At 37.9% G+C, this 22,603-nt stretch overlaps 1 protein-coding gene across 1 annotated transcript; it reads left to right on the top strand.

Moving 5' to 3' along the window:
* Positions 1-1,819: 1,819 nt before the first annotated feature.
* On the top strand, positions 1,820-20,640 carry jakmip2 (janus kinase and microtubule interacting protein 2). The gene is given in 23 exon segments (XM_088012486.1): positions 1,820-2,066; positions 2,183-2,437; positions 3,540-3,782; positions 4,111-4,320; positions 6,133-6,231; positions 6,848-6,994; positions 7,078-7,218; positions 7,605-7,661; positions 7,834-7,956; positions 8,062-8,190; positions 9,862-9,945; positions 12,674-12,736; positions 12,906-13,004; positions 14,332-14,433; positions 14,535-14,588; positions 14,649-14,735; positions 14,832-14,900; positions 15,132-15,209; positions 15,654-15,704; positions 16,116-16,268; positions 16,370-16,435; positions 19,275-19,348; positions 19,350-20,640. Coding segments are annotated over 23 exon segments (2,667 nt in total). The 5' UTR covers positions 1,820-1,937; the 3' UTR covers positions 19,504-20,640.
* The last annotated feature ends 1,963 nt before the right edge of the window (positions 20,641-22,603 follow it).

The following is a 22,603-nucleotide window of genomic DNA, read 5'->3' as shown; positions in this document are numbered from 1 at the left end:
ACACAGCGCTGTTCTTAAACATTTACTCCTTCTGGTGACTGGTGTGTCACTGCTTCTGATAATTGTTGAGAAATCGAAAATTAAAAACTAAACTCATAAGTGGAAGGAATTACAACTGCGTGATTTAACAGACATAGCCCTGGTCTTGGTCTTGGTCTTAGCCCTGGTCTTGGTCCTGGTCTTGGTCTTGGCCCTGGTCTTGGTCTTGGCCCTGGTCTTGGTCCTGGTCTTGGTCTTGGCCCTGGTCTTGGTCTTGGTCTTGGTCCTGGTCTTGATCTTGGTCCTGGCCTTGGCCCTGGTCTTGGTCCTGGTCTTGGTCTTGGTCTTGGCCCTGGTCTTGGCCCTGGTCTTGGCCCTGGTCTTGGTCCTGGCCCTGGTCTTGGCCCTGGTCTTGGTCCTGGTCTTGGTCTTGGTCCTGGTCTTGGCCCTGGTCTTGGCCCTGGTCTTGGTCCTGGTCTTGGTCTTGGTCCTGGTCTTGGTCTTGGCCTTGGTCTTGGTCTTGGCCCTGGTCTTGGTCCTGGTTTTGGTCCTGGTCCTGGTCCTGGTCCTGGTCTTGGCCCTGGTCTACAGAACCTCCTGTTCAGATGAGATACGGTATGTTTCTGTCAGAAAAACTAATAAGAGAGAATGTCCTGACTATCATTAGAGATAAAGTCCAGTGGGACGCCTCCCCAGTACCAATGCAGACGATGTGTGTACTTTGTGTGAAGTTACCATGGTTACAAGGATAGAAATGGTCTTGAATTTTTAAATGTTAATTGAGCGTTAAGTGAAACATTGTCAAAATTTAAATCATTCAACTCAGTATAAGGGATGGAAAAATTGTTTGAATATACAAACAATAAATGCATAACATTGGCCACAAACAGGCAATGATATCAAATATGCTGTCAAATTAAAGCAGTTTCAAGGACAGATGAACACCTCAGTCATTAGTTTTTATTGTTGGCTTGTTTGCAAAGACTAATGTATCACTCGGATGAAAGTCAGGAATGTAGGTTTTTCCCAACAAGAACATTGCAGTGTTACTTTTCTGTTCTGTGCCAATTCTCCAATTTGAAAGGGTCACACAGAAACCCAGAGCTTATTTACACATCAATCAATGTCACCCATTTGCTTCAAGGTTCGTTTTGAATGACTGATGGTTAATTTCCATGTTTCTCAGTGACTCTGACTCTAACAGGCTGTCAGATGTTTCATTGATTGATGTTTTCTCACCTTTCTTTCTCCCCTCTAGATATAATTTTAGCTTGTCTGTTCTTTGTAAGTTTGCTAACATCAGAATCCTTTTATCTTCTCTGTTCACTCACACATGGTGAACATGAATTGAAGATCTTATCATGGTGGACTGGTATGTGATTAATTACACATAACTCTTAAACTTGCCAACATGTTGTTATAGCAGCACCACAAACTTCAATAAACTTTGATTATAGTGTTGATTGATAGACCAACACAAACATGTGTATTCATGGAGTGACTGGAAGATTTCAAAAGATTTGTGCTGTGCATGTTTGTATTAAAGCCTCTCTTAGTCTGTATTTTGTATAACCACCTTTTGATGAAATTATGGCTCCCAGTATTTTAGGCTGTCTCTAACCATTTCTGCAGACAGAAATGATCTTTCATTTTTATTTTTAATAAAGCTCAATCTCAGATTAAATTGAAAGCATCTTTCAAGAACTGTTTTTTTATTATTAATCCTCATTTCCATTTGGTCTCAGGTCTGTACATTCATTGGACCATTTTGACACAAGAATATCAATGTAGACTAAGTGACTTACTCTTTGTCCCCTCTGCTTCTCCTGGACCCCCCCAGCCCTAAAGTTTAACAGGAGAATGAGGAGGAGGAGGAACTGGAAATCTCAGGAACAACTTGGAAGGTTTCTCTAGAGTCTCAATGAAAGCTACAGGAGCGGTTCTCTAGACTGTTACTGATGGCTAAGAAAGGTCGTACGAAGGGCGAGAAGCCCGAAGCCCTGATTTCTGCCTTACAAGCAGCCAATGAAGATCTCAGGTCCAAACTAACTGACATCCAGATAGAGCTGCACCAAGAGAAATGCAAGGTACAGTCAAAAATATACCAGGCTCTACACCTTAATGTGACCTATTTTACTTTGCAAATTCTAAAGGAAAGGAAAATGTAAAAATTGTCCAATAAATTCCTCTTTTCCTGCTTCAGGTAAGCAAGCTGGAACGAGACAAGGTGCAAGAGGTAAAGCGGGTGCGAGAGCAGGAGCAGCACCGCCACACTGCCATGTTGACGGAGCAGCGGGCCAAATGGCACGAGGAGAAGCAGAAAGAGCTGCAGGCTCTCAGGGAAAACCTGACGCGGCAGCATGAGCAGGAGCTGGCACGGCATGCCAAGATCAAGGACCAGGAGAACCAACGGCTCAAAACCGCCCTGAACGCCATTCGGGATGGCAGTGGAGAAAAAGTAAGTTTATTATATCAACTTTCTTCAAGTTTTCCTTCTTAATGGTGCCCATGTTTGTGGATCTTATGTGAAAGAAAGAATAATAAATAAAGGCTCCATACTGTGATTTATCGAGGGAGAAAGAGAAGTGCTCTCACTCTCCCTAGGACATGAAGAGCACTGCAAGGCTTTTCATGGCCTGCAGACCGCAGTTCCCTAAGTGACCACTTGTGACAAAAATTGTACTAAATCAAAAATAAAATTTTGCAGCCAGAACATTTAATATGACTGTGTCTCCAGGAAAGCGTGCTTTACATTAGCCATGCAGTGCAAGTCTTTCTTTTCTCGACATAATCAGCCATTGTTTTACTTGTTAAGACTTGTATCAGCTACATATTTTAACTAGGACAGTGAATGTCACAGGACTCAGACACAGAAACGTTAATGCTGCAGTTAAATGTGTGAACATGTGGAAGTAATGTTTTGTTTTCTGTTTAACAAATTGAGAAAGCATATCTAGTAAAGTTGGTGAATTAGTAAAAATCACAGTAAAACAAAATCTTTTCCAATGTTAGCAACTTTATGCTCACAAATAGTGATCTCACTGCAGACTCACTGCTCAAGGTGTCTGTTGCACATGGCATGAAGTGTTGTTGTAATCCCATACTCCGGCTTGTTCCTTTGATGTAAAACTATTTTTATATAAGATTGTTTTATTGGATATGAAGAAAAATCCGTCTTCCTCACTTGTCTGATTTTGCAAATCTGAACTGAAAAGTTTTAGGATAATTCAAAAAACTCACTTGGGCATTTTGTGTGCTGGGATCATGTGACCAAACATCAAGTTTACATATTTAAGTTACAAAGATCTTCATTTTGAGAAGAAAATCTGTTTTGGGTTTACAGTAATAGAAAGTTAGACGGTTATTTAATCCATTTATTGTAGTGCCTTTGTTTTTTGATGGACATAAGTCCAAAAGCTCAAATTGTTCTTTAAAGGGGGATTTTAAAATTTAGCTGCTGAACAAGTAACAGGTAAAGTAAAAAGAAATAAAAAATGGCGGTCATTACAGAACAAAAATCCAATCCTCTTTTTAATAAAACATATTTTATTCCTCTTCAGGTGCGCACAGCGCTGACCCTGGAAGCCAGAGAGGAGGCACGGCGTTTCTTCGACCAGGAGAGAGTGAAGCTCCTGCAGGAGATAGTCGAGCTGAAGAACGCCAAGAAGCAGACCGACGAGGCTCTGAGCAACATGATCCAGGCAGACAAGATGAAGGCTGGAGACCTGCGAGTCGAGCACCAGCAGCATCAGGAACAAATCTCTAAAATCAAGTGGGACTGTGAGAGGGACATCCGCAGGCTGGTATGCACTGACAGTGATTTAATAAATAGGGAGCCAAACAAAGCCAGAAATGAGAAAAGTGACTCAGTTTCCATCCGTTCATGTGAGCCAGTCCAGTTATGTTAGCTCTGAGCCTGCAGTTTCCCAGAATGATCTTCTCCAGGTTTATGGGATTCCTACTTATGTTTGGACAAACTGTTGAAACATTTTGTATCACGATGTGTTGCATTGATTTACTTTGTATTTTACTGTTTCAAAACAGCTGAACAATGATGTTTTCAATAACAACATTATTGATATGTCAGATAAGACTCCTTTCACTCAATAATTTCCTTTTCTGTCACAAAAGGTGGATGAAATCAGATCTAAAGACCGCACCATTTTCTCCCTGGAGAAGGAGCTGGAGTCCACTGCTGGCTGCCTGCAGAAGCTGCAGCTGCAGAAAGACGCCCTGGATGAACAACTGTTCCTCGTCAAAGAGGCAGAGTGCGGCCTGGGAAGTCCAAAAAGGGAAATCCCAGGAAGAGCTGGCGATGGCGCAGAGCACTGTGGAAGCCCTGTAAGCAGAAAAGTTCATTTTTAGAATTTTAATAAAAAGTTGACTTACTGTAAGCATAATCAAAAACAAACTGATCTCAATTGGGTTTATGGAAACAAAAGATTGAATTATGTAATACCACAAAGAAAACACAAGAATACCGTAGTCTTCTGGACAAAGGGAGGAAGTAATTTTTAAGATTAAATCTCCTAGTTTATGTCAGTTAGAAAATTTTCTAATGAAAAGATTGACTGAAACAAAACACTGTACAGAGTGCAGATTTTTAAAAGATTATAGGGAATCCACAGAATTTTAGCATTCAAGGCTGTGGAGCAAAATATGACAAAGAAGCCATGAAGCTCCCTCAGACTGCAGGCTGAACATCTGTTTATATTAAACCCAAAGGAATTTATATCCCTGGCATATTTAGGTTTAGTATAATCTTTTAATTTAGCCTCTGTGGTCTTCTGACAGGAAGTAATATTAACATTTGGAAACCTGACTCTGACGGAGACGCTGAGAAGGAGCCAAAAGTTTAGAGTGAGGACAATAAGACCTTTCAACACGTGGACTTCATCACCAAAATAAATTCACAAATACCAGTGAAAACATGCAAAACGCTGCTCTGTAAATGTGATTTGATTGCTGTAATACTAGAAATAAGATTTCCAATTTATTATTAAGTATTCAACAGTTTATGGTGTAAATAAAAACAGATTCTATGCACTAATATTGCTTTCACTTTTGTTCCTTACCTTTAATGAGAAGACTGCCCTCTTGTCAGCTTTAATCTTTTGATGATAATGTTAAAACTAAGCCTGGCAGGCGTATGTCTAATTTTAAGCCTAACTGTTATAAACCTCCACATTTTGACCGATGTGTACAATTGGCACAATGTCAGAATTTTCAACCTTGATTATGACTGTTAGAAAAATGTTTTTCATTCTTCTGTACTCTTTGCTATGACCATGAAAGATAAGTGCTGAACATCAGTGATCAGGTCTGCAGCTGACGCACGGATAAAGTTTCAGCATTAAACAAACACATGGAAGATTTTAATAATGTTTCCTCAATTTTAAGGATCTGTGGTGTTTTCTGATTGTATCTTCTTCTTTAGCTGCTTACACCCCTTAGTGAAAACAGACAGTAAAAACTGTTTGTAGGTTATTTTTCAGTTAAATCCATCATTAAACAAGGCCAGCATTTAGCTTTTAAATATGGGGGAGTTTATAGGGATTATTTTATGTTTTAAATTCCAGCCTGAAACTTCTGTGTTTAATCAGGGTCATCTGTGCAAAATAACACAGAGTGTAGATGTGAAGTGGAAGAAAATGGCTTATGACTTTTCCTCTTCTTCTTCTACATATATGAAAAATGTTTCGAGTATGTGTGTATTCACCACACCTGAGTTATTACTGCAATAACAGCTGTAAAACTTTTTGGATATCGTTACCAGTTCCTCACATCTTGAAGATGAAAATTCAGCTAATTTTTATTTTTGGGGTATAAGGATGGAGGTGCTGAATATAAATCTACTTTTCACACATTCATTTTAAAAATAATTTTTCTCATATGTCTCTTTCTACCTTAATTCACCATTTCACACAACGTTGAAATGATCTGTTACATAAAGCCCTGATAAAATACATTAAAGTTTGAAGTTGCAGAGCAGCAAATGTGAAGTTTTGAAAATTTCCTCAAATCCGTTTCTTCAACATATCAATTTGAACTTCAGTAGAAACTGATCAGGTGGTTTTGCTCCAATATAATTAAATTCAAATTATGAAAAAATTGATCCTTCACATATTAAATCTGTGCTTTTTTTTGCTTCAGGACCTGCGAAGAAATCAGCGGCGAATTGCTGAACTTAATTCAACCATACGCAAGTTGGAGGATCGCAACTCGCTGCTGGGGGATGAGAGAAATGAACTGGTATGAAGAAACGGTCAATTTTGTTTTAAAACATAAAGTATAGAGTTTTCTTCTCACTAACGCATTACTCTAAACTTTTCATAAATTTGGTAAGGGGTGATAACCAAAGTCATTCATATTTATTATATGCCATAAAACTATACATGTATATTTTTATTATACATGTTATGGCAGTTTAAACTTATGATGGCTCAGTTCACAGCATTTGAGGCACAAATGTGAATTTCTTTTAAGGCAGCACCTCACACAGCTTTCTTGTGTAATATTTTAGAAAAATCAAAATAAGTCAGTCAAGATTTAGACCTGGTTCGTCATCAGGTACAATGTCCAGATGTTAGGGTTCCACATTCATCTGTTATATCATCAAGGCGGGATCACTTCAGAAAAATAATGGGATCATTAATAAAGGAAAATATGTGAAAATACAGAGGAAACTTCTTCAATCGACCAGGAAGTCAAAGCTGAAGTACCAATATGTCTTTAATAACAATTCTAATATACTGGCAATTAGCAAATTGAACAGATTTTAGTCATTTTAAATGATATTGATCAGGGAAAGCTTAGACTAACCTGTTTGCTGTGCCACATGTCTGACCACCATTTTCTTTTCCAACAGCTAAAGCGAGTTAGAGAGTCTGAAAAGCAGTGCAAACCCCTACTGGACAAGAACAAGCTGCTGAATAAGAGGAACGACGACTTGACTCAGAACATTCAGAAGCTGGAGGAGAAGCTGAAGAGCCTGACAAAGGAGAACCTTGAAATGGTCAGCAGGGTCACGTCTCCGTCAGTGTTTATAACGGCTGATCAACAGTCACACATGGTGACCTTTGTTGTTGCTGTGTGCAGAAGGAGAGGATAGGCTCCCATCCTCCTCTGAAGAAGCTGAAGTCCCTTAATGACCTGGACCAAGCACATGATGACCAGGAAATAGCCTTCCTCAAACTTCAAGTGCTGGAGCAACAAAGCATGATTGATGAACTAACGAGAGTATGTTTACTCCGTCTGTCTGCCAAAGTGTCTTTTTTACACAAACCAAAATGTACGCGGAGAACAAAACTACAGATGAGTAATAAAATATCATTTTCATTTCAGGATTTCTTCAAAAAAGTCAGTTAAAAATCCCTTTTTATTTTTTTATTGACATAGAATTGGTCTGATGAGCAAACTGCCAAATTTTCTGAGATTCTCTGAAGTTTTTCCAGCTTAAATGTTTCCCTGGAAGTGTCCAGAATACAAACAAACTTCTTAAAGTATAGCACATGTTCATGAGTGATAAAGCATTGTTTTTATATTGATTACATGTCTCAATCAATCATTCAGTGTTCAGCATTGATGTAACTTTATTTGTTCTGTCATCCGTGTCCTGCTTCCAGGATCGTGAAAAACTGCTGCGAAAGAAGAGGCATAAAAGAAGCTCAAGACCAGTGAAGGTTGCAAATTATTATTTTTTTTTATCAAAAAGGATAATAATATAATATATCAGTATTTTTAGCAGTGCATTTGTCTTTTCATGCTAAATGTTTCAATCAGCTATTGGGAAATCCTCTGAAACATTGACAGCAAAGCATACTGTTGGAAAACCACAGCTGTGTTTCTGTGCAGAGACACATCGTAGTAGACACCTTCTTTGGCTATGATGAAGAGTCGATGGACTCCGAGTCTTCCTCAGTGGCGTCGTTTCGGATGGACAGAACCCCAGCTACTCCTGATGAAGACATGGCCGATGTAAGACCTTTTGTTCACAAATGAATGTAATTATTGTAAACATTAGCAAAACCTTGAGATGTTAATCCTTAAAATTACAATTCTTTTCCATGTGTGTCAAACAAGGGGCTCGCAAACGAAGAATCTGAGTTACGTTTTCGCCAGCTGACCAGGGAATACCAGGCCCTTCAACGAGCCTACGCCCTGCTGCAGGAGCAGAAGGGAGGCATTCTGGATGCAGAGATGGAGGCCAAGGTACCACACACTGCACCTGATGGCCATGGTCACCTCACTGGGAGACTCACTATTGACCAGATTTATAATGTAATTTGTCTAATTCTGTGTTTAGTCGTTGTGAAAAGGCAAATCAGCCTCTCTTCAATTCCTAAAGGAACATATTTTTCATTACTTTTAGTTTGCAATAGTTATATGTATTTTCATGTTCAAAATTACGAAATATATCAAAAAGTGCAAAAGAAAACAAGAATCCTTTAGAGCAAGAATGTTTAGAGAGATGGATATTGATTTAATACAATCTGACAAAATGAGCAAATTTGTTTTATGAAAGGAGGAAACAAAAAGTAAAAACATCTTTGGCAGTTTGTGGTCCTATTTTTTCTCATCTTCCCTCAACTTCAGCTTGTTTGTTCCCTTAAATCCAAGCTTCCAGCTGTTTCATTCATGGGTCAGAAAGTGTTTCCAGTAGAGAGATTGTTTTTGGTAGGTGAGGTGAAAAGCAGCCTGAGGCAGGATTCAAAGGGTACTTTTATTTTTCTTAAATCAGAAAATAACATTTGAAGTCTGATTCTGGTTTGTTTATATCTCACACTTTTGAGATATTAAGGTTATATTAATCTAATATTATATCTTGCTTTTTCTTTTATTGTGACCTTACATTCATTCTCCTAAAGGTGGAATGCAGAAGTCTTGTGAAAACATTTTAAGTTGACAAAAAGATTACTTCTAGTGCCATAGTGCAGTTTGTATTAACTTCTTCATGTGCTCACTTGTGGTCAGGAGTATCATACACCAGTTTCATCCAGAGGCATAGCTCATAGTTTAGTCCATCCATAGTGTTATTTCACAACAGATGTCACCTCAAAACACTCCATGCATTGAACATTTTAAATCAATGTCTGCTAAATTTGCCTTTTTACTGCATGAAAAGGTGGATTTATCAGAGTCACGTGCATCACAAAAGGCAGCAGTTAGAAATTCAAACCTTTGGTTCTTTTGAGCCCAAACCAAAGTTTTTTTTCTTATAAACTTGACTTAATCTTCAGCTTTTTGAAACTTTAAAGCCAGAAGAAAACCAAGACTGGAGTCCAAATGTGAAAGGCTCAGTGAAAAATACATGAAAATCAAAGTCTGTAGATACGGAAGGTCTGAATGATTAGGAGCAGTGAAGTAAAGCTCAAGTTAGAGGATTTATAGATATGCTCAACTGGCAAATTCTTATCATGACTTCTGCAGTCATGTTCTTTGATGAGGTGGCGGCTTTTAGATTATAATTAGGATTGGGTATTATTATGGAAATAAGGTATTCTAGGCTTGAACTTGTGAAAGTCTTTTTATTCTTAGATTGCAGTGGGTGTTTAAAATGAGGAAAATATTTTGTAATGTTGTTGTGGATTTGCAATATGGGAGAACAAACCTTGGATAAAAATCAACATTGTTTCAGTACATTATTCATGTGCCCTATATATGTCTTCTTTCCTTTTCCTGACTTCTGCACATACTTAATAGCAAAATTTTCATAGGTGTTAAAACACTTATGTGCACAAAAGAAATGTGGTGCACAGAGGCATGACCCCAGGTTCTAACAGATCTGAACATGAGGAAAGATGACACACAAAACAATTTTCTTGGAAAACTTAATTAACTTAACTTACTACATGAAAGAGTTTGGCTTTCCTAATGTTTCAGGCTCACGAGCAACTGCAGTCGGACGTACTGCGGTACAAAGCCAAGATAGAAGACCTGGAGAAGGAACTAACCTTGAAGGGACAGGTGAGAACAACATAATTAATGTTACTGGCATAAATGCATTTGCCTTGCAGCAGAGTCTGTATTTTAATGCTCCTGAGTTCATGAAAAAGTGCATCATATCACGCTTTAAGCTATGTGTCTGAAGCCAAGTCATAGTGAGTTGGACCATAGAGTAATTTCTCCTGGCAGCTATCTGTTTACTTTTATGTTTTTTTGTTTTTTTAATGTGTGTAAAGACAAAAGTGGCCTGCATATCAAAAAGGAAACTTGTGTTTTATTAGTTCAGACTTTCATCTTAGTGAAATACACCTAATCATCAACTGAACAGACTAACATAAAGCAGTGCATACTTTTTATGCATAAAAAAACAATAACATAAAAAAGAATATGGTTCTCCAATGTTTTATAGAAATAAAAATCTGAAAAGTTTGGCATGTGTATTTATTAATCCCTTTTAATGGCACATCTAGGGACTAAAATTATTGCCTGATGTTTTTTTGTGCTTTCACTCATGCTAAGTCTGGGAGGAATAATAGTCTCTTACAATTGTTCCCATAGATTTTTAATTTCATTTAGATCTTACTCTCAGACTATGCTTTGTCATAAATTGGAAGCTTTGTCTGTTTCTAGGATTGCATGAACATGTTTGTGTCCAGCTGGAAGATGAACCTCCATCCAGTCAGGTCACATGTCAGGTCATCTCTTCCACACTTTCATCCGGGATCACCCCGTTTTTAGCTCTACCTACTTTCCAACCGTCTCTGACCACTTTTCCTCTCTCTAATATTGGATAACCAGTCCAGAGTGTCATACTTTCACCATGTATGTTTAGGATGATGTACAGAGAAATAGATATATTTTGGTTTTATTGGACCAAAGCATGTTTATTCTGAATGTTTTGTTTTTAAGGTTTTATTGGCTCTTGTGGCTTTTATTTGATAGTGAATTGACAGGAAAGTGGGCAATGAGAGAAGGGGGAAGACGTGCAGCAAAGGTCACCAGCATGGGAATTGAACTTGTGACATCAGGCCTTAGTCCTCAACGTGGCCTTAGTCGAGGCCTTAAGCAGGGGTTGTGCTTAACACCCACCACAGCGCCCCTTCATTCTCACTGTTACAGAGACTACGAAACAAACCGGCTTTCTTCTGGCTACATTTGTGACGATTAAACCTGTTAACAGATTCACTTGCCATCTTCAGATCTCAGTAATGTTTCCAGATTTACCAGGGGCCTCTTGGCTGCTTCTCCGCAGCTCATCTGGTGCTTCACTTTTTCCACTTTTTGTTATGTTGCAGCTTTAGACCAAATTGCATTTGTTGTTTTGCAAATTCATGGATGGTGGATGGTGACATCTGTGCAGCCATTTTCAGATCTATCCTGAGATCTTCGATCAGATTCCAGTCTGGAGTCCGGCTGGGCGCCCCAAGAGAGCGCTGGAGCAGTTTTTCTCCCAGGATGTTTCTGCTGCTTTCATCTTTCCATCTGTCCTCTCCAGTTCCTTCTGCAGCAAGACATCCGACTAAAGCCTTTCAACCCAATTGCTCAGTTTAGACTTTACAAAGAGTCCTGATGGCTCCAATTTCTTCCATTTATAAATGATGGAGCCCACTGAGCCTCACTGACACCTTCAACTCCTTTGATTTCATGCTTGGTGTTTGACCTCTGACCTGCACCGTCAACTGCAGGCCTTTAAGTAGACAGATGTGTGTCTTTACAAATCATTTTGTTGATCCAAATCATTTTGCAAATGCATGCATTTGCAAAATACTTTAAAAAACCTACATTGTCATAATGGGGTATTTGTGTGTAGAATGTTGAGGAAATATGTTAACTTGGCTGTAACAACATGTGGAAAAAGTGAAACATTTCATGGATGCAGTAAAATTAATGATCTCCTTTCACATCCTGTCAGGTAATTTGGACGGGCATGACTAGGCAGGCGAACTGCTTCTTATTTGATGATGGAATCAACATGCCTATATGGGATATATAAATCATGAGATTTGTAACCCAACTCTTCCTTAAACTTCTCCACTGCTTTATCCATGATCTGTCTGCTGTGTTCCTCGGTCTAAGGCTCCTCTACCAAACCTCTGAGGGCCCCACAGACACATCAGGTGGCCCCTGCTGATGAGGGGACCTTTGAAGTATCAGAGTGAAGGAAGATTATACATTTCTTCATTTATTAGCTTTTTACTTTAAAACTGTAAAGTGACAACATGAACAAAGACTTTCTAAAAAAAGATTTGAAAAGACTTGAACTAACTGAAATGATTGTCAGCCCAAGCCAACTAAAACATGCTCAGTGCTTCTTGAAACACTAATAGACTATAAAAAAATTAAAGCCTTCTTTCCATATCTGGTTATGTGGCTATAAAATAGCTGCCTTGGAAAATCATGAGCCCCTCCAGCCTACACTCCTGCAGAGAGGAAGTTGGGGGTTAAACAGAACGACTTGAAAACATTCCAACAGTTTGAATAATGAACTTATATGGTGTGACTCAATGTGATTCTCAACTTTATATTGGAGTAAAGATCTACAAATCGCTGAAAGGAACTAGGCATGTTTCAACATGTGTCCTTTAGGTTGGCTTTCAGATTTTTTAGTGTGAAAAGAAACAGCAATACTCTCAAAGTCGCTGGATTTTCTATTCACCTTTACCTTTTGTCTTTTTGTTCTGGCTAAAAAATAAAGGATTGCAAGGCAGTTTTTACCTCCTTCAAACAGAGTTATGTCTATTTGTTTTAGGACTCCAAATGGGTCGAGGAGAAGCAGCTCTTCTTACGAAGAAATCAGGAGTTGCTGGAAAAGGTTGGACTTAAACCTTCTTATGTTTTAAAAACAGCATTTAGCACTTTTCTTGCTTTCGGTTCTTACTTTGAAATACATTTTAAGTCATAACATTGAATTTGTAATGTAACTATGTGAAGAACTGTTGCAACTTTGTTGGTCTTTAATTTATAAACTTGACTTTTTCTAGGTGGAGAAGTTGGAGTCGGAATGCAGTCGACTGCAGCAGGAGCTTCAGGACTCCAGAGACCAAAACGAGCTCCTGGAGTTCAGGATCCTGGAACTGGAGGTGAGTCGATTCGTATTCCAGATGGAGGATTTCCCACATTAGCATGTTTAAAGTTACCCAGAGTTTAGCCTGAAGGATCTTACACATTTATTACCCAATAAATAAATCTTACAAGCTCAATTTGGTTAAGTCTGTGAGTTGCAGGACGTTTTTGAGCCACGGATGTGATCACAACTCAGAAAAATGCTGCACTGCTTTCTGAAGTGCGTCCGATAATTTTTGCACATGAGGCTGTCATGGTCAAACTCCTATTCTTACTGTTCTCTGAAGTCCGGTGAGCATATCTAACATCCAGATTTTTTGTGCTGCAGATGATTGTTTTTTTAGATGGTGCTATTTTTCATTCTTCCTGAAACCCTTTAAATAGTTATCAGTAGTTTAATTGAGGCATAAGCTTTATTACTTCTGCTTGGATGAAATAATATGCAGTCAATTATTAGGAGTTAATTTAGTTAATTTCCATACAAACCAATTGACCAGAGTTATATTTTGCCACTAACAGGGAAAACAGGAATTCACAGACACTCCATCTGGTGGATATCAGGCAGCATAGCTTGTTACCTGTCAGCTGTAATATTTGTTTCATTTTTTGTCGTAGATTTTGTCAGCCAGACAAAATAGAAAAAAATAAAAAACACAAGAGTTTCTTTTATTTGTTTGTTCTGGCTACAACTTGTGAGGTTTCATGATTGCAGGTGGAAAGGATCTGATTTATGTGCTCAAAACAGTAATAATGTATTTCACAAGAGTATCTTCCTGTGGGAATGTAATAAAACTGAAGCTTGTGTGTTTATTCCCAAGCATCATACGCACGTTCAGGAAAGCAAAGTCAAGTTGGTGCAAATTATCAACACAATAAAATTCATTATTAAAACCAGACCAACTTCTTCTTTTAACTGTCATGCTGCTGGAATGTTTCTTTCATATTTTGCTCAATATTTATTTTATTGAGATCTCCACAGGATCATTATGAGCTGTGCATCCCACAAATCTGGCTTCTGTGTAAGAGTTCAAGTTGGAAACCACTGAATGGAATGGTTTTGATTACATCATATTCATTTTCTGATCTAGGCTGACAAGAAAACGACCAAAATTCAGAGAATATATGGCAAGACTTGAAAACTGATTCTCACAGACATTCTTCACCCAATCAGATTGAGCTTCAGGTGCTTTGCAAAGAAAAATGGGCTACAACACCACACTTACTTTTCCTTCCTCTTTACAATTCTGCTCTACTTTGAGTTTGGTCATAAAATTCAATACATTTATGTATTGAATAATGTGTCTTAGTCCCATTATGAGCTTAAAATGTGTGTTTCTGTGGTAGGAGCGGGAAAGGAGGTCTCCACCTTTTAACCATTTGAGAATGCACCCATTCTCCGAGGGAGTCAGTGCTCTGCAGATCTACTGCATGAAGGAAGGAGTCAAGGTGCTTGTTAAGAAGAACTTTATGTGACCAAAAAGATAAAGATTTATTACAAATTGAACATAGTTTTGCATTCCTGCTATTGATTCTGCTTTTCTTCACAGGACGTGTGCATACCAGATCTCATTAAACTGCTAGACATTCTTGGAGACAACGGGGTAATTCATAATTAATTCAGCTGTTTGGCATGCATTCCTAAAGCAAGAAATTTATCACAGTCTTTCGTTTTTTATGTGCAGAACTTGAGGAATGAGGAGCAAGTGGCAATAATTCAGGCTAGCACTGTTTTGTCACTGGCAGAAAAGGTAAAAAGCAACTTTATCTTGATTGAGAAGCAACTTCCTGTACATTCTGCGCTTTCTGTTAAACTGACTTAAATTTGGACGAATGTCGCCCTCTAGTGGATCCAGCAGATAGAAGGGACAGAAGCAGCACTGCATCAAAAGATGATGGACTTGGAGATAGAAATGGTGGGTCCTGGGAAATTGCTAAGCTAAATTCTCTGAATATTTTCACAAAAAATAATCAGTTATAATCATAAATATCATATCTAACAATACAATAAACATAAAATGAACACATATTTAATCAAATATTTTATTATTCATAGATTTTTAGGTTTTAACCAAATTTATTGAGCTGTGTGATGACATTAGATGTTTACAACTTAATTTATGTGAACAACCTCCTCTGTGTTACAGGAAATGTTCTGCAAACAGAAAGGTTATCTGGAAGAAGAGCTGGACTACAGGAAGCAGGCCCTGGACCAGGCCTACATGGTAAACACTCTGACACTTTGCTCTGTAAACGTTTGAAATTGCTGGTATGTTTTTTCCCATACTTTGCATACATACAGGCAGACAAACGTTTTTGTATTATTTTAACTTTATTCCAAACTTCCCTAATGATTAATCATCTTTGATTAAAGATGATTTTCACCATTTTCCACTATCTGGAATAATTTGGAGCTGGATTTATGTCTTCTTTCAAGTTTGGTTAAATAATAAAAATCATTGAATGGAATATGAAAACATATTCTGTCCCCACATTCAAACATGGATCCATCCATTTTCATTCTCTATATATCTGTTCATTTGGCTTGTTTTGAATAATTTTGTTACATAAATACTTTATTGTTAAATGAAGCATGAGGTTTGAGTATTTTAGATATGATTTGTATTCTTGTGATGATTAAACTGTTGACATTTTCTCATTTTTAACAGCAAATCCAGGAGTTGGAAGCGACGCTTTACAACGCCCTGCAGCAGGACAAGGTTTACATCCTATGTTGCATCACATCTTTTTGGGATTTTTTAAAGTGTAAACATTTTGAAAGTGATGCGTGTCAAGGCATGCATCACTAAATACGGTCACTAATTCAATTCTGAATGCATACTTGTGATCATCCCTCTCTTATCAGTGTGGAAAATCAAAGATGTTTCAAATGGTTTTCTTATGCAGTTCTATGAAAATAAATGCTCTAATTGTAGAAACTTTTAATCACTTCAATTAATACCAAAAATAAATTTCTTCGAGGCTCAATCCCTGCAAGGCTCACTGACGTTCTTAGAATCTTGTGGTTCCTTGAAGCTCCTTTTGATTGAACAGAACCTCATTTAGCACAAAAAGCCAAGTCCTTGAATTCACCATGATTATTATAATACCTGCCGTCTCTGTTTCATCAGGTGATAAAGTACGGCGAACCCCTGAATGAGCTTCAGAAGGATGAGCTGAGGATGGCGGTGGAAAAGCTGAGGAGGCAGATGCTGAGGAAGAGTCGAGAGTACGACTGCCAGATCCTCCAGGAGAGGATGGAGCTGCTGCACCAGGCCCACCAGGTTCTTCTACATCCATACATATTACTGAGGAACTTGGGAAGGGGAGGATTTTTTAGGTCTGTGGTTTGATTTGTATTTCTTCTCTCTCTAATGAACCACAGAGAATTCGGGATCTTGAAGACAAGACAGAAATCCAGAGAAGGCAGATTAAAGATCTGGAAGAAAAGGTAACTACTAATGTTTAAAATCAGTAAATATGTAATGATGTTGCTAACAAATCACAATCTAACAAAAAGATGAGTTATTTTAGTTCCCTTATCAAACAGTCAGAGTGAAAATGTTCCACAGATATTGACATCTAGTGGTCAAGCTGGGTATAACACCCGTCAGAAATGACTTCCTGTTGGTTTGAATTATTGGCAGATTTGGTGACAACATGATATACAGACTATTCTCAATCTGGGACTGAAATGTTTGACTTTTTCTGTTTTTATGCAGCGCATACTCTGCATATCAGCCACATAACTGATAAATCTCCATACAACTTTCTGCTGGAGTCAGCATGTTATGTCTCCACTTCTCACTGGTTCCAGTCCTTTAAACCTCAGTCAGAATTATACAAAATTATTTCATTTCACTTAAGTTAAATTATTACAGAATGACATATATATTAAGTATTTCTGTTGAAAATTGAATGACCGTTGCTTACATCAAAACAAAAAGCAACTTTCTTAGAGCAAGTAAACAAATAAACACCTATCTAGCAACCTAACCTGACCAAACTTTTCCACTGAGTCTAAACATGCCTGAAGTGTCTCATCATTTTCCCAAGGGGGGGCTGGAGGACCCACATGCACGCGTAGAAAGCAAGAATCCAATGCAGCAGACTGGAGAAATAAATGGAGGAAGGAATAAGTGGTCACAGGTGCAGGAGCTGCACTGAGGAATGCTGAGGAGAAGAACTACTAAGAACTACTAAACAAATGACTAAAAATCAGTCTGAGCCACAAAAACTCAAGAAAAACAATCTGAGAAAACCTTAAGAAAAGAATCTTACAGGAAAATACAATTCCCAACACCCTAGTGCTCCTTTATAACGCACCTCTTAAGGTGGTAATCCTGGCTTTTATTCTAATCTGTTTGTTTAATTACAAACCTGATAAAAGCATTTAAGATCTAATTTAAAGATATCGTTTAATCAAACAGTAAAATATTTTAGGTAAGTTCACTTTGATAGATCTGTCTTGCATATATGAGAAACCAGCATCTGCAAAAATGTATAAATTTGCAAATAAATTCAATATTGGCACACACACACACACACACACATATATATATATATATATGTGTGTATAAACACACAGAGAAAAAAAGCCAGTACAAAATATTAGTTATAATAGTGACTGTTAAATTAAAAACAATGTTTACCTCCGAGTATAAAAAGGATGTCATACAGTCAAACAAACAATATTAATAATATGCAGATATATGGTTTTATAAAGTAACCTCAGTCTTTTTTGTCTCTGGTACTAACATGTGTCAAGTGTTCCTCTAATCATCAAACTTTTTCCTCTTTCTCTCTCTTTCTCTTGTTCTTTCTTTCTACAGTTTCTCTTTCTCTTCTTGTTCTTTTCTCTTGCCTTTATCCTTTGGCCTTGAAGCCTCTGGCGTGCTGCAGCTGAGGTGAGTCCTGCTCTCTTTGCATTCCAGCTGCCAACATCTGTTTTCTCAGTCTTTCTGAAACCTCTCTGTGTGATGGGAACCTTTAACAGGTTGTGGCTTCAGCACTGCAGCCACAGGAAAAATCTGACATCATTCAGTCTGAAGCAACAAACACACTTAGGAAAATGCCATTTGGCTACATCTATGCTAAATGTTTTGGTGAATTTGTTGTTGCATTTGAAATTGTGACTTTTTGCCATCCCTCCAAATGAAATGAAATGTAAAGGAAATAGAAAATGACCCACAGTAAGAGGAAGAATAAGAATCAGAATTAGTTTTCAAAGCGTTCATCTTGGCTGCTGGTATTTTTACAATTTATTTATTTTTGCGCTTCAACAAAGTCAAAAACATCGTCTGAATAATGCTTTTATTTTGTTTGAATATGCTTTATCTGCTTAGAAGCTTCTGATGATAGTAATGATGACATTAATTACCTTTAATATCGTCACTTTGTCAGTATTTCATCTGTAGATATGAATTTGGTTAGTTTATGTTTGCTGGATATCTGAGCATCAACATAAAACTGTTCTTAATGAATTTTTCCCCCATAATGAGGTTAAAACTGCTTTGACATAAAATCTTATTGAGATTTTTTTGTCACCAGTTTTTCACTTTGTCATCTTCCTGTACTTGAAATGTCCCTATAAATTGAATCAATATAGAAAACCAGAGGGTGAATTATTGGCACTCAGTTCATGAGCCTGTGAATATGGATTTGGAATAACATGGGAGTTATTATATAACAACCTTGAAGCTGAAGTGAGCGGCAGAAGTGAACCTGATGTTCCAAAGCTTTATACACATTTTACGTTTGAATAGGATCCATTTTATTATCTTAGCTGCTATCAAAATGAAGTCAGACATGAATCAGTCATGATGTATTTTTCCTGTTCAAATCTTGGGAACTGCTTATGTAATTTCGGATCATTTTAATCTTCATGTTGTTGGTTCCTTTAAGGTGCAGTCACTTTGATTGATAAGAATAATTGATAAGAACAATTATTCTAATGTTGAACAGTATTTATGTTTAGGTGTTGATGGTTAGTTCAGAAGGTACAGAGGATATGAATAAGAATTTATCAATTTTTCCAGCTTCACTGAACCAAAACAGTGATGCATTACTGCACATGATGTTTGAAGTAAATGCATACGATAAACTAAAGTTAGTTATTAGACTCTTCCAACCTTTGCCTCTCGTCCCGTAGTGGGCTTGACAGAGAGAAAAATAATAAACAAAACTCTTCTAAAAGGCAAACAAAAAAAAATAAATATTTGTTGTATGTTATATTGTCTTTCTTTAGAAAAAGAAACATCTGAACTGTTCTCACTTGTTTCATTCTCCAGGTGGCGTGTCGCCTCAGGGATCTCCTGTGGGACTGCAGTGTTGTTTATGTGTTGGACAAGCTGAAAACATTGTGCCGTCGTAACATCAGTGATTCCAGATGTTGTTGGTGGATTAAGCCAGTGCACACTTCGCACATTTCTTTTATGTTTTGTTTTTTTCCACGTGAAGTTGAGATCTTCAGGATTCTGTCCAGGACTGTTTATTTTTTTAGCAAAGTTTGGACATTAAGCATCTCCCCAAATGTCTGAAGAAACAGTCAAAGGCTTGCAATGAAATCTATACACACAAATACTGACATAATACACAGTTTACACACACATGCATGCATATGTAATGCAGACACACACACACACACACACACACACACACACACACACACACACACACACACACACACACACACACACACATGCTTTGTCAGTTGAAAACCAAAGCCTGGAAGGTGTTTTCTCTGCCATGCAGGGTCATAACGTGTCCACAGCCACAACGGAACATAAACAGAGAAAAAACTCAAACAGTGAAAGAATACAAACCACAGAACCACAGCCTTCCCTCTTTTTTCCTCTCTTTCATCTGCTGCCCAAAGCTGTAAGAACGTTCTTTTGGGATGCAAGTCATTGATGAGTAAAAGTGAGCCAACTCAGGGCCCATAAGTGCAGAAGCAGTGGGAGCGGTTCTGACCTCAGGCCAGATTACAATAAGGAACATTTGGGACTTGCTGCCTCACCTTCTGGCCTGCCGTCGCTGCTCTCAGGATGGTGCTGACACAGACTGCTCGCACTCTCCAGAAGGTTATTCCTGCAGATGGACGAGGCTGTCCTGCAGACAGTGGCGTGTACAGACTCTGTAGAGGAATCACGAACACTCAGGTTCATCACTGGAAAAAAGGTCAGGAAAGGTAAAAACCAGAAGGAGACGACGGCCTCTGACGCAGCTCCTCTCAGCATGGATTTCCAGGAGGAAAGCTGCACATTGTGGAACTGCTTCTTAGCATTTTTTAAAAGCCAGAAGACTGAAAAGATGCAACTCTCTGGATTTCTTTTTTTACTGTTCCAACCACTTAAACAACAGTTCCGAAGATCCCCCAAAAACCTGTAATGTAATATATATATATATATGCTGTTGATATGTACATGGGTCTTAATTATTTTACGTAGTCTCCCTTATTATTTTTTGTGATAAGCTGTACTTTTTTGTACTCTCTAAAGCAGCTTGAACAGTTAATGTACTTGGCAGTTTATAAATGACTTACAAAGAGTATAAACTGCTCTGGTTTATTGTGGTGATGGCTGCAAAGATGAATTTTATGCCCTGTAGAGTTATAACTGAAAAGCTGAATGAATGTGGATAAAAAACAAAAACAAATGTATCTTTTTTCCTTCCCCTTTTCTACACTGTACTGCTCACATTTTACTGGATGAATCAGGCTCTGGGTCAGTTTCCCCTTCGTCATGTCGTACCATCATTTCCGTTTTGTACCCACAAGCACACCTATGCGTCGTATATGACTGTATTCCCTTTTATAATTAATTGGGGTGTAATAATACAACCATCTCAGGAGACAATATGAGATTTTAAAATTCGTAAAAACACTTAGAAAACCCTTTTATGGAATTATGCTAATTTTCACCATTTTCAGATTGTTTAAGAATCTGAACATTGCAGTCCAGGTTTGACTTCATATATTGTGGTTTTTGTGCAAGTCTAATTCTAATTCTGTCACAAACAGGATTGGGAATTGTCCCTTTTTGTCTTTTCTCAAATGAAATCTGAGACTGTGGATTATGTTAAAGTATAATTCAGCTTCCGTCAGTCTAAGCTAGTGGTGTCCAAATCCTCCTTTGACATCAGACATTGATGCTGGGCGCTGTGTGTTTAGGCAGCCTGCTCAGAGGTTGCAGACCCAAAGGGGCCTGGCTTGAAACTCAGCATTCATCTGAGCAATGTGCTGAATGAATGAGGGACTTCCAAAGGGGGAAACCCTGAAAGGCCTGAATTTATGTTAGATACTCCTGAAACTTTTTCAAATTCTTTCAGTGCATGAAATATACTGGATGTTTCCAGTTCAGTATTCACAGATTCACCTATTTGTGGATTTTTCTGTGCAGCATAATTCCAAATTATTTGTGGAAAATCCATTAATTCCTCAATTTCTTTTAAAGAGTTTTTCTACATTTTTTGGAAAGACAATTCCTCAGTGACTTGATACACTATCAAAGCAGCCAATCCTGGTGCACCATTTATTTTTCCTGGTGCTGATTGGCTGTAACTCCAAAAACGGCGATGAGGGAGAATAGATATTAGCTTCTGCAGCAGTGCTGAGGCGGTTTATGTGTGTTGAAGCATATCAAAATATATTGAACTATTAAAATAGGCAGTTAAAAGTGTTTTTGCAAAGTCTGTATTAATTGAATCCAAAATTAAATTAATTTGAATTTTGATTTAATGAATTGAGTCAAAGTACGAAATGGCGAAGGGATGAAATGACCAGCATTGTTTTTTATTTACCGAAAATCTGTTGCATCTCTAAGCCAGTAGGGGCGCTAGTGTACCCAACCCACGTTTGAAAGTTGTAAATATTTTAATACCACTTTACAATATCATGCATCAAATTTACTTCAAATTCAAACCTATTTATTATTTATTCACTATCTTAAAATTCTCTATCTAATTTAAATGGCTTTTTTAATGAAAAAAAGTCTAGCACTCCCCAGCCTAAGAATACTGCAGGTTTTCTTGCTTTGTTCTTGTTATACTAACCAAAAGTTCTTTGATACTAACAGCTTTCTTGAACTAAACCCAAACAGCCATGCAGAGTTCTGCTTCTGCAGGGTGAAACAGGAGAAAGTGAGCGCAATGTTACACCGACTTCCCTCCCTGAAGCTAACTCTGCCCAGAGGCTGAAATATTCACTAGCTAGCAGGTTCCTGTTCTCCGTGTTCCTGAGCGGGACGAAAGGAATCTGCCTTCATTCGACCTTGGGCTCCATTCACAGGCCACGCTTCACACTGGGATCCCATTACAATGCAGAGCAGCAACACAGCCACTCCACTCACTTCACTCAAACTTGTGCTAACTCTGCTGGCAGTCGCCCTGGATGCATTCTCCCTTTTCTTCTCATAAATGTTATTTATTTTTCATTACTACATCACATTTCATATACTTGACATTTTTTATGTTTTTGTCTCTTGAGTGTCTTCCAATAATAATGAAAACCCTTTATATTTTATTTGAAGTAGCAAAGAAAAAAATAAGTCAAATACACTTATAGACTTATAATATACCTAAAACTTGTTTCATTGTTTTATGCTGAAAGTGAGCATTTTAA

Source organism: Poecilia mexicana, unplaced genomic scaffold, assembly GCF_051168715.1.
Source record: "Poecilia mexicana isolate PSO_F unplaced genomic scaffold, ASM5116871v1 scaffold_14, whole genome shotgun sequence".
NCBI classification, from domain to species: Eukaryota; Metazoa; Chordata; class Actinopteri; order Cyprinodontiformes; family Poeciliidae; genus Poecilia; species Poecilia mexicana.
Note: the sequence above shows the minus strand (reverse complement) of the source record. Positions and strands in the feature narration are given on the sequence as shown.